This window comes from Candoia aspera, chromosome 12, assembly GCF_035149785.1.
Source record: "Candoia aspera isolate rCanAsp1 chromosome 12, rCanAsp1.hap2, whole genome shotgun sequence".
NCBI classification, from domain to species: Eukaryota; Metazoa; Chordata; class Lepidosauria; order Squamata; family Boidae; genus Candoia; species Candoia aspera.
Genome location: NC_086164.1, coordinates 11470661 through 11483012, shown reverse-complemented (window position 1 = coordinate 11483012; position 12352 = coordinate 11470661). Strand labels below are relative to the sequence as shown.

At 41.1% G+C, this 12352-nt stretch overlaps 1 protein-coding gene across 2 annotated transcripts in view; it reads right to left on the bottom strand.

Moving 5' to 3' along the window:
* The window catches only part of MID2 (midline 2), a 158614-nt gene that overhangs the window by 50039 nt on the left and 96223 nt on the right, over positions 1-12352 (bottom strand). The window contains exon 3 of one of the 2 annotated variants that reach the window (XM_063313502.1): positions 2107-2202. The exons of the other annotated variant lie outside the window; for it this stretch is intronic. Within the exon in view, the coding sequence (XP_063169572.1) occupies positions 2107-2202 (96 nt within the window). The remainder of the gene's footprint in view (positions 1-2106; positions 2203-12352) is intronic. 2 annotated transcript variants of the gene reach the window in all.

Below are 12352 nucleotides of genomic sequence, written 5' to 3'. Positions count from 1 at the left end.
ACCCCCATGTATAGACCTTAATCTTCTCAATTCTTCATGCATGTACAGGTCGAAATGCAACTATGAAAAATTGGGTTTGCTCCCAGTTAATTATATGCTACCATTTTCATAAACCAATTGCTGGAATCAGGTTATTTCTGGTTTAGATAAATCATGGATTGGTTCAGAAATAAAAGAACCCAAACAATTTCCTTTTAATTACTGGGGGGAGCCCAGAGCTAGAGGGTAGAACTCATGTTTTATGCACAGATCACTTCAAGGGTAATTCCTGACATTCCTAGGTAAAGCTCAGAACAACAAGCCCGCAACCAAAAACATTGAAAATCTGCTATCAAGCCAAGCCAACTTGCCTCTCTTACTTGAATGTCCTCCAAATGTGTGGATTTGTAGCTCCTACTTCTGTATACTATGGATTATGAGAGTTGTGGTATATACACAGCCATCCCCATACCGTGGGAAGTGGTAGGATAGACAATAGTGAGTTAAATGGACAAAGGAGCTACATGGCAGTTGAAGAGAAAGTCTAGCCAGCTATCTTCTGGTGGAACCAACCATGATAAGCTGTTGATCTTGGAGGCTTAATGTGTCCTACTTCAAAAATATTGAGAGGAAATTTACATTGCTGGTGGCTGCTATTACTGCAAGATAAGCCAGGAGTGCGATATAGGACAGATATCAGCAGCAATGGTAGTCCATACTGGAGTATCAAACTTAGAGCAATCTCCAAGGATACCAAGTGTCCTGTTTGGAATGAATCGTAACTGCTGCTAAAATAAAGTCCAAATTACATAATGTAACTAACGAAATCCAGCAAATCAACAACTAACAAACACCTTTTTCCAGAAATGGAATCCTGGAACTGAAAGCTCCACTCAGCTTGCTTTGGAGTGTTTCTCCTCATGAGGACAGCCTTCCTCATGAGTAACACTTAAGAAGCTTCCTTCCTTAGATGACCAGTCTTTCGCTAGTCTTTCACTTGACCAATGCTTAAGTCTAACGATTCCATCTCATGGCTTCTAGGAATACTTTGGTGGTGGCCATGGTCTTCTCTCACATGGCCTTCTAGATCTTCCTCCAAAGAGAAAATACAATGGGAAAGGGCGGGTGGGGGGGGTCTCTGATCTTAACACTGGACTTCTACCCCTCATTCCTGCAGCTGTGTTAAAATTAAAGTGTCTGTGGGAAATAGGGCTGGAGAGAAACTTGTATGAGAGAACGAGGGTGGTGGCAGGAAGATGACAGAGGGAGGGAGGTTCTCCTGAGAAATAAAGCTAAACAACGTATCGACTTGGTTTTTCACTGCCCTAAATCATGATCTCTATTTCCATTATTAAAAAAAAAAAAGAAGAAGTGGTATCTTGTTCAAGGAACCACTTCTTAATTTAGTAACTGAACATCAATAACCCATTAAGAAGAAACTAATTGCCATGGCTTCTCCCTGGGCATTGCCTTCGTAAACAAAGCAGTAAGATAATTCACTATTAATTGTTCTGCATTTGAAAGAAGTAAGGCAGTATATTTCTGTCTTGCTTTCCAACGCGCTGAGTGAAAGCTTCGTGATCAGGAGGACTCCATTCTTCTTGCTTCAAAGAAACCAGAAAGCATTAAAAATCTGGTTTTCAGCAAAGGAAAGGAAGGGATTGGGGGGGGGGGGTGCACAGGAAATTCAAGAAGTGGAAAGAAGGCAGTCTTGAGAACACCCAAAAAAATGTTTGACTGGTATCCTTGAAGATCACAAGGCTAGGTTCACACAACATTCTAAGCCCAGTTGTGTTAACAAAACACAACTACTGCATTCCTAGATCTTATTATGCCTAAACAGATAAAACCATAGTATGGCTTAACATCACGGCTAGTTCACACAACATACTAAGACGATACATGGCAAACCACAAAATACACAACCCCAATTAGCCCAGCCTGGCATGTTGTATGAACCCAGCCAAAGACTTTCAAAGACCACCTGGCCAGAGAAGAACATTCTTTCCTCCTCCTCCTCCTCCTTTCCCATTTCTACATACACATACCACCTGCTCTCCCACCCCATCCAGACACAAAGTACCAACACACCCTCACCACCACCACAAATTGGTAGCCAACACGTACCTCCACCTGCTGGCAGATCTGTATCAGTTTGGCCATCTGGTTTTCTAGCTCACTATTGCGCTTAACCAAGTTGGTGAGGTTCATCTCCAGAGTTTGCTGCCAGCATCAAAAGAAGAGGGGAGACAAAGGAAACAAAAACAAAGAATAAATATCAACATGCCGCAAAGACTGGATAAAGCTAACCAAAGTTTCCTAACAGTTCAAACGCAGGGCAGCAAAACTAGGGTAGCCCCTGCAGTAGAATAAGCACCTTGAACACAGCCCTGTAGCTGGACTCCGTAGATTTATGCTCTTTCCAGGGAACAAGGTTGCTTTCAATTCATCTTATGCAGCACAACAGCTCTTCTGTACATTTCCCTTACAAGGCTCATCCTCCACCATGATTGGCTGAACTACCATGATGCAACGAAATGTTTCCAACTGTGCTCACTTCAGAGGAGAACATGGTAAGAATGCTAGGCACTGCTACGTTTTGCCAGACCTGAAGGATCATAATTGGCCTGGGCGGGGAATGAAAGACACATACGCTCAAGTAAGATTTGGTCGAAGACCTGGGAAACCATCATGGGAAAGTCAAGGACAAGGGAACAAAGAGGTCAAATGCAAGGAAAGAGAGAAAGAATAATCAAGGAACTGGGGAAAAAAAGGTTCAGTATTGCCTATTCTGGTTGACAGTATTCCTTCAAGATGAAGGCAGAGTTTGTTTCCCCCCACCCCGCCAGTCCTAATAAACTAGGTTCCCTTAACTGGGAATAAGCTTGGGAACTGCACTTCCAGTGCTGGTCTTGCATAAACAAGCTGTAGCCTGCTTGATCTACAGACCTTGGGGACCAAAAAGCATGGTAGAAATGCTGTAAATAAATGCAAACGAAGAAACGGATCCAAAAGGAGGTCATAGCCAGGGAGAAGAGATTAGGAGCCGAGATAGTGTTAAGGGACAGAGGAAGATGGGCTGGGACCACGAAAGAGAGATGTGGCCTGTTTCCAAAAACAGGGCAAATCAAAAAGCTTCTGTGCTATATGGATGTGGCACTAGCAGAACTCAGCTGTTAGGGGTCCAATGGACGAGTCCAAAAATTGTAGGGTGGGGCCACCTCAGCCTTCTTTTAGTTGCCCCCCTGGGCGCCTTCAAATGGGATAGGCCAAAGTTGGAGGCCTTTTTTTCTGCATTTGGGGGATTTTGCAGGGCAGAATGGGTGCTTTAAGCCTTGCAGATGCACCCTCTACCTTGGTGTTGCCACCTTGGGAGGGCAGCCTTTCACACACTAGATGAAGCCTGGGGCATCCCTCAAGCCAATGGAAATGGCACACCCCTGGCACAAGGGAATGAACAGAAATGTGCATTAAAACAAACTGGGCAAGGGGGGGTTGAAATGCTCCCAGATACACCCATTGCAATGAAAAAGATCAAAAGACTAAAATACAAGAACCTGGAAGCTGCTTAGCCCAACGTACTGTGTTCCCATGTTTAACTAAAAGATTACGTGCAGTTCTATTCCTCTGGAAAAAAACAAAAAACAAAAAAACAATAATAATAATAAAAGCCTCCCATTTGTTGCTGCAGAAATTGCTTGGTGTTCATGGCTTGCTGCACCAGTAAATATTCCAAACGCACATTTTATTCCTCTTCCCTCCCCCACAAGCTACCAGACTGTGGACTCTGCATCCTGGGTTTCTCCATTTACAGTGTGTTAAGCAGGAAAATAAATACAGTTTGTGCCACAGCTATCTCACTTTTAGCTTTCACTTTGCTAACTTCATGTATTTCCCCTGACCTAATAAATCTTGGGCTGGTACCAACCAATTCCTTTCTTCTTTTTTCCTTACATGCTATTAAATGGTGATCCTTTATCACAAAGATGCCAGTTGGATACAAAGTTGTCTGGGACAGTTTTTTTACATGCATCCTTTGACCACCCATCTTTTGAATGCTGGCTTTCAACTGCGATCTCTTCCATAAAAGTAATAAATGTATATGTATGTGAGGGTGAAAGGTCCCCTGTGCAAGCACCGAGTCATGTCTGACCCTTTGGAGGGCGTCGCTTTCACAACACTTTCTTGGCAGACTATAGAGTGGGGTGGTTTGCCATTGCCTTCCCCAGTTGTCACCTTCCCCAGCAAGCGGGGTGCTCCTTTTACCGACCTCGGAAGGATGGAAGGCTGAGTTGACCTGAGCCAGCCACCCGAGAGAGAATCCAGCTTCCGCTGGGATCGAACTCAGGTCACAGGGAGAGTTTCGGCTGCAATACTGTCGCCTACTCCTCTGCGCCACACGAGGCTCATATGTATATGTATATGTATATGTATATGTATATGTATATGTATATGTATATGTATATGTATATGTATATATATTTCAATACAATAAAAAGAGAAAGGGAAAGGGAATGAAAAGAAAACATACAGTTATGCTTTCTGCCCTTCTTTCTATCAAGTAATTATCATCTTATTCTTTTTTCCCATCCTTTTCATCCCTTTTTAATCCCCAAATCCAGAAATCATCGATCTTTTCTTCTTTCGACAAAAAGTCCATATAAGGTTTCCAGTCTTTCAAAAAATTCTTTTGTCATTTTTTCTCCAACCAGACTGGTCAGCTTTGCCATTTCTGCAAGTTCGGCTAATTTTATAATCCAATCCTCCAGCGTAGGTATTTCAATGCTTTTCAACCCTATTAGACACTTTTGATTGCTACTTGGCGATACCCTGCCATCCGTTCACACATCTAGGACATGCAACAAAAGGGAAAATCTGACATGCAGAAAAGGAGCATACGCAGATGCACACATACACACCCAAATGCCAGGGAGGCATAAAGAAGCCAGCTTTCCCACAACCCCACATATGTATCACTGTTTGAGAGATGGACAAATAGGATCAGGAAATCTGGTTTAACATCTGTGCCAGTAGGTGGGCCTCAACTTCTCTGTTGGCAGGGGAAGAACAATAGTGTAATTTATCAGGAAACCGAATGCAAGCAAATGCCAGGACCTTGTCTGCCAAGCTTCAGTCACAAATTTAGATTTCAAGGAAACAGGAAAGATGTTAAATAATGAAGTCGTCATGTCTTCATTGCTTGCTGCAATCAACTCAAACTGTTGCCCCCTTTCCATGCTCATATCCTTCCTGCCTCCAAGTCCTATGCAATGTAGCTCCCCGAAAGAAAGTGGACTGTAAGCCAGGCCTGATTCTGGTTGTTAAGGTGCCTTAGACCCTCATTCTGCAACACAGCCCAGTCATCTATGTTATGAGGAGAGATGTAGCCCAAAAATATCTGGAGGATCACAGGTATGCCACCCTTGTAACAGAGTGTGAGTAGGCAAGCTGGTGCCCACCCTTTACTCGGGATTTCAGCTCTTACCTGTCCAGCAATGACAAAGGTTGTTAAGCAAACCACGGGTCGTTAAGCAAATCCAGCTTCCCCAAAGGTGTGTTTTTTGCTGGAAAATGGCAAAAAAGTCACAATACGCAATCACATGACCACATGATGCTACAACTGGTCTTAAATGTGAGCCGGTTGCCAAGCACCCAAAATGAGATCATGTGACCACGAGGGGGTGGTGCAACATTTTGCAATGCTCAGAAGTGCTTTACAGGCTGTAAAGCACCCTTTCCAAGGCTGTCATAACTTTGGGCCATTGTTAAACAAGCGGTCGTAAGTCGAGGACTACCTGTACATGTAGATGCACAAACTTACACAAATACACACAGTAGAGTAGGAACCAAAAATGGCTTAAATGACTCCTTCTAATTCTATAATTCACAGCCCTTTGCTAGGAAAAGGATATAGGGGAAGTTTCCCCATTTTCACTGAACTGAATGTGGTCTTCTAAACAAACTAATGCAAACCAGCTGATTACCATCCTTTGCTATCATGTTTTCTTACAGCTCAATGCTATTAAGGGTGTAATTCAGCTAAAAACAAGGAGTGCTTCATTCACTAATTATCTCTCCCATTTGCCAGCTTGGCAGCTCAAAAATTTCGAGCTTGGAAGTGGGGCAGATTCTCTTTAATGCAGCTAATGAAGGAAAATTAGAGAGGAGACTTCCATAGCAAGCAAGTTGTCAGACACGTAGAAATTTGCAAGACTGCTCTTCAAGGAACCAGCTTTTCTTCCCAGACAACTTAATGCATGTTTCTGTTTTGTAAAGGACTATTTTGTGCAGAGCATCAATTCACGAAGAGCCAACCCCATGTCAATGAAAATCAAAATCTCCTAAGCGGACTAGCGGTGCCGAATGTTTTTTAAACAAATCATCATCATCTCTGATTTCTGTTGTGGGGCTCTCAAATAAAGGAATTCTCTTTTTCCTGGTACAAGTGAGAACGTGTTCGTCATAATTGAATTACATCCTAGCCAATCACAAGTCGAGTGTGATCACATACAGAGAAACATTAGGCTTCTCTGCCACTGATAGCTATCTGGAAGACAGCTGAAAACCCCTGGTGCCATTATTTGATTGACTGATTGATTGATTTCTATGCTGTTCTGGCTCCAAGCAATGCATAAGACAGTGAAACATTAAGAACTATAACACCTAACAAAACCAACAATAATGCTGTGTTGATGGTTGTTGTTGCTATTATTCTTGGCAGTGGTCTGCATTCATTAAACTACAGGAGAAGTGGAGGAAGCCAAGAGTCCTGGGGGAGGCATGGAGAACTGGAGATGTCTCCATGAAAGCGGAAGCAGTGAGTAGACCAGTTCCTTGGAACCTCCCTGGGTAAGGAGAGGAGGGAGATTCCCACATGTGCTCCAGATGGCTGCTCCTCACAAGGAGACCACAGGACAACAGTCTTCCATGGGTTTGTGCACCAGGAGACGAAAGGATTAGCCATCTTGCTTGCAACCGTGGTGGAGCCTTTTAAAGGACACTAAGTTCGCAAGCCTCATTTTCTAATCACTTTTGGAAATCGCCTATTAACCATCTTAAAGCTATTGGAGATCTTAGGAATGACAAGTCTGAAAGGTTACCAGGTGAGTTTAGCTTCAACTTCGAATAAAAGAAAAATTAATTACAAGCTCGAGAACTTAGAGAATTTGAAATCAACATAAAAAAGCTAAATAAAATTTTTATCTAAGAAAGTTACACATGGATTAAGGGTCCAGTTAAATTTGGAATATTGACTTTTAGTATAAGATCTTGGAATTAACTAAAAATAAATAAATAGTTTCTCATGGGAACCAGTTATTTTGGCTATCTTGGCTCATAACAAAGATAAGCAACTTTCAGATGTTAGAAACTGGACACTAAAGGGGACTAAAGATTCTATGTAGAATGGAAAAAAAAAACAAGCCAGTTTTGGTATCAGTTAACTGGGCCTTACAAAATGACACAAAATGTCTTAACATTGGAAATATTAAAGAACGGAGTCAGAAATTAGTAGTTACAATATCAACAGTGTTGGTAATGATCTCTGATTCTATGGATAGATTATGTCCAAAAGATGTCAATGAAGGAATGACAGATGTGGAGTAAATTTGTCTGACAAGACAAAGTACTGAAAGTGAAACTACAAATGCTGGGCCAAGAAAATGATTTGGAAAAGGATGCCTTATTGGATATACAAAACAAACTGGCTGAAGTTTTAAAAATTAAAGGGGAAATACAAATGACAAACCAAGAGAATGACCTGGAAAATGTTTTCTTACTGGATCTGCAAAAGAGGCTTGTTAAACCCTTAAAGAAGTCTGTGAGATGGGATAAAGAAGAATTGAAGAGAAATCAAAACCTATGACAATATTTGAATGAACTAAAGATTAAGAGTGTTAGAAGTAAAAGGAAAGAATATAAAGTTGGCTTATTTGATCAAGGATTCTGGCAACCCTTTACAGACTTTTTGCTGACACCAGGATTGAAAAGTTGATGTTTTATGGATTTGCTTATAGATAAGGGATGGGATGTGGGATGAAGAGATATCTGTTTGTAACCTTACAGGGGGTGAAGAGTTACTAAATTTGTCTAGACTTGTTGCAGTGAAGGTTGGAATTCACTTCTTTATATATTTCTTTTCTTTTTCTTTATCATATTCTTTTTCTTCTCTTTTCTCTTTTTTCTTGCACTTTTTATTCTTTTTTACTATTCTTTTTTAAGTTTAGTTTTATTAGTTTCTACTATTGTAATCAAAATCCTTAATAAAAAAGTATATGTGAAAAGTGGAGTTGGCCAGTATGATTTTAAAGTTAAAGGTGCTGGACTGGGAGTGGAGGGATCTAGTCCTCCTTTATTCATTCATTCATTCTTCAAATTTTGCCACAGTCCATCTCCTCCGAGAAGAAGGACTCTGGGCAGTTTACAATAAAAAATGCCTCTTTTAGGCATGGAAACCAGCTTAACTTTAGATCAGTCTCTCCTAGCCCAGGGAAGTTGAAAAACATTCCAGAAGAAGGCAATGGGAAGCCACTTCCCAAACTGTTGCCAAGAAAACTACATGGGTCTATCCAAATGGTCACCAGGAATCAAGATTGACTCAAAGGACCATAACACCTGGAATACTGGCATCTGCATCAGTACCAGGGACAGCTGCCTCAGTCAATTTCACAACCATGACCAATTCACATGCAACTTTTACCCAGTATCTGCCTCTACTTCACTTTTTATCCATAAGTCCTTTCACTTCATATCTACACAGATGGGTTAATTTTTAAAAACAAGAAGCTTAACTGAACATCAACATGTTAAGGTATCATTATATGCTTTCATGAAAGTATTTTGGGATTTGTTTTAAGCCAGGTGAAAAAGAGAAAAATCCAAGGATAATGATGCATCTATAAAATAGTTCAGGATATGTCAGTCAGTTCACACTGGATTTCACAGGGACTGAATTCCATAAGCATCTCTAATCAGAGCTGTCAATTCCTACTGCTTTGATGCTGATATGTTTCCCGATGCTTCTTTCTAAAAAAGAAGAAGAAAAGAAAAAAGTCCAGATTTTGTAATGATGCAAGTCAACGTTTTGGTTTTTAAAAGATCCTGGTTCACTTGATTGCAGATAAAAGCTCAGAAGCATGGTTCCAGTATGCCTGAGGGCAATTTTTTTTAAAAGTGGTATCTATTTCTCAAATCTCATTATTTTAGGCAGGGCATGGGAGTCTGCCTGAGGGGTTTTGAGTATTCAGGACTGATCCTTGTGAAACATTTCTCTGCATGCTCAGAGGAGGTGAAAAGAGAAGAAAAAGGCATTCCCAGAATGCATTCAGAGTTCAAGTGAAAAAAAAAAATAAGGGCCTACTCAGGACCTTAAGTAAAAAAATAAAGGCTTGGTTTCTCTTACAGGTAGTCCTCACTTAACAACCAATTGTTTAGTGATGGTTCAGACTTACAATGGTGCTGAAAAAACCGACTTACAACCAGTACTCACGCTTACAACTGTTGCAGCATCCCCACGGTCATGTGATCACAATATGGACGTTTGGCAACCAGTTCGCATTTATGACCATTGCAGCATCCCGTGGTCATGTGATTGCCATTTTCAACCTTCCCAGCCGTCTTCTGGCAAGCAAAATCAATGAGGAACCGCATGATTTGCTTATCACATGGGTAACTTAACCCCTGTGGTCATTCGCTTAACAACCGCCACAAAAAAGGTTGTAAAATCAGGTTGGATTCACTTAATGACCACTTGGCTTAGCAACCAAAATTCCGGTCTCAATCACGGTTGTTAAGTGAGGACTACCTGTATGGGGACATTCTTACAGATTTCTTGGCAACAATACTGTATGAAAAAAATTGCCACTGTCTTCTTCCAAGGCTGTTTTTAACTTCCTAGCCAAGCCTAAAGCCCTAAGATTTCTTGGTCTCCCGTCCAAGTATTAAGCAAGTCCAAACCTGCTTAATTTTGAAGATCAACCAAGTTTGGCTAGGTGTTGCTATGTACTGCAGATGTGCAACTTTTATTGCAAAGAAGATTGATAGATTATTGGGTCATTTCCAGGCTCAGTTTGAACTTTATAGAACTTAAAATAGTTTGGAAAACAGGATACCCAATGGCCCATCTTCTCCCTGATGATACATCCATCCCTGAAGAAGGCTGCAGGTGTCCTTTTGCCTACCTTGATGGTATCAGAAACACGTTTGCAGAAATACTGGAGAAAATGTTCTATGTCTGACCTGACACATAATGTAACTTGTTTGCCTTTGGCTTAGTGTGTTGCCTAAAAAAATAGCCAATAGGTTTTACATGCTATGGTTGATGACTTAGATGTTGTACAATCTCAGCCAATTATGAAATAAACCATGATTCGGAGTGACGCATGAATCTAGTGTAATTTGTACATGTTTGCATGATGTTTCTGATTCTATCATCCTGGTTTGATGGTCAGAATGTTCTCTCTGGCCTGTTTAGCTCCAGCCATGAACGCTTCATCAAGTATGAATTCTGTTCTCTCAACATATCTGACACCAAACTTTCTGTCCTGCAACATAAAGAACATCTCAAACACCAATGTTTATTTATTCATTTAATCAATCAATCAATCAATCAATCAACCCCTTCTTCCACATGCCTTCCCATAGAATTTTCCAAACTTTTCATGCAAATCAATTGTATTTAGCATCTATACAGTACACCAGGTGCATTTCATGTCTTCAAAGCATTTAACTGCCATTATCTCAGTATCCTGTACCTAATCATGACCAATAGCCTTCATTGCCACTAGCTTGAGCCACCATCCCCAGCTGTGGGCTCCTGGATTTTGGGCTTACTTCTAGGAGTTTACTGGTTCACATTCTTGCCAATAGAACAATAATTTTGGCATAGTTGCCAACACCCTGCTGATTAATTTCTGGGGATCAGCTTGCCTCTTGACACTACAGATTGTTTTAGACATTGTCCCAAGCTTACTTCTAGTTCCAGCAGATCATAATCTCCCCCAAAGCACAAAACAATGGCTGAGTTTCTTCACAAATCTGGATCAAATTGTGGGTTTTAATCCAGACACTGAAGGACAATAAGCAAAAAACCTGAAATTGATTGTTTCCAACAGACTAAGAAGGGATCATGGTATGTGAGGAATACATGAGTCCTAAAGTATTTGAAGGCTCATTAGTTTGATGTTTTGTCTGAACCAGTCCCGGAAGTATGTTATGTGTTGCAATATTAATCTAAAACAACATGCGTTTGGCAAATCTAAGTGTGGTTTCCCATCAATAGCAACCTCTGATAGTCCGGGGAAACATCTGAGACCATCTGGAGAACTTGTATCATCAAGAGCTCATACTTATAATGGATCGCTGTAGCTGTTGGGTGTTAAACACACACATTTAGCACCTTGCAGCAAATTATTTAGAAGAGGAACTATGCCCTGCCTCACCGCTCCTAGTAGGAGACTGATAGAAGGGATCACCATGAATAAGCTGCGAATGACCAGAAGTGATGGAGGTTAAAGCAAACCAGGACTGACACTGAAGAAGACTGCAAGGAAACCCTCAGACAAGCTGTTTTGTTAGAATTTCTGGGAGGGAATAGCGAATCTAAATGCACTTTATGCCAAATGAGTCACCCTAAACCCATGCCCATTAAAAAAAAAGGTAGAAATATACGTAGAAACACAGGCAATTGAGTGAAAAATCCCAAATGAGATTCAAATTGAAGTGATTGTCTGTGATAGGACGAATTTGGAGAAATTAAGTGGAAGATTAAATTGTTTTCAGATATTGCATCACTTACCCTGCTTCTTGCTAGTGATAGGAAGGTGGTTTAATATGTATAGCAATTAAATAACTCTGCCTTTGAGCCTCTCTTTGGTTCCTGGGATTCTGGGTTTTGAAGCTTATTCGTCTATGGTGTGTTTCTATCTTACCCTTTAATTCACTGGGGAACATCAAACATCATGCACGTGGTTCCCATCTGGTCTGTTATTCTGTCATTAACTAAGAACAAATCTGAGCATCTTCTATAAATGTCTGTGCCAGATGCTCTCATTCCGCACCCTGGAACCCAGCATTAACTTGCAGATCTTCAAGTTCATTACTCTGGAAAATCGGCAAAGAAATAAAATACTAGCAGCAGGATAGAGCATAATATAGCTGCTGCGGAGCGTGGAATGAAGCAGATTTCAGTCTGGTATTCTCCCGGTTCTATTAAAACTGTCAGGGCATTCTCCCTGCTGTCGTTTTTGAGGTCCTATAAAGGGACAACCAAGGCCATGGGTTTCATAAAGAGCCAGAGAGGTCAGCCCCCAAAACAAGGCACTTCCCCAAGAATGTGTGTTAGAAAGCAAGAGGTTTGCCACACCCACGGTGCTGC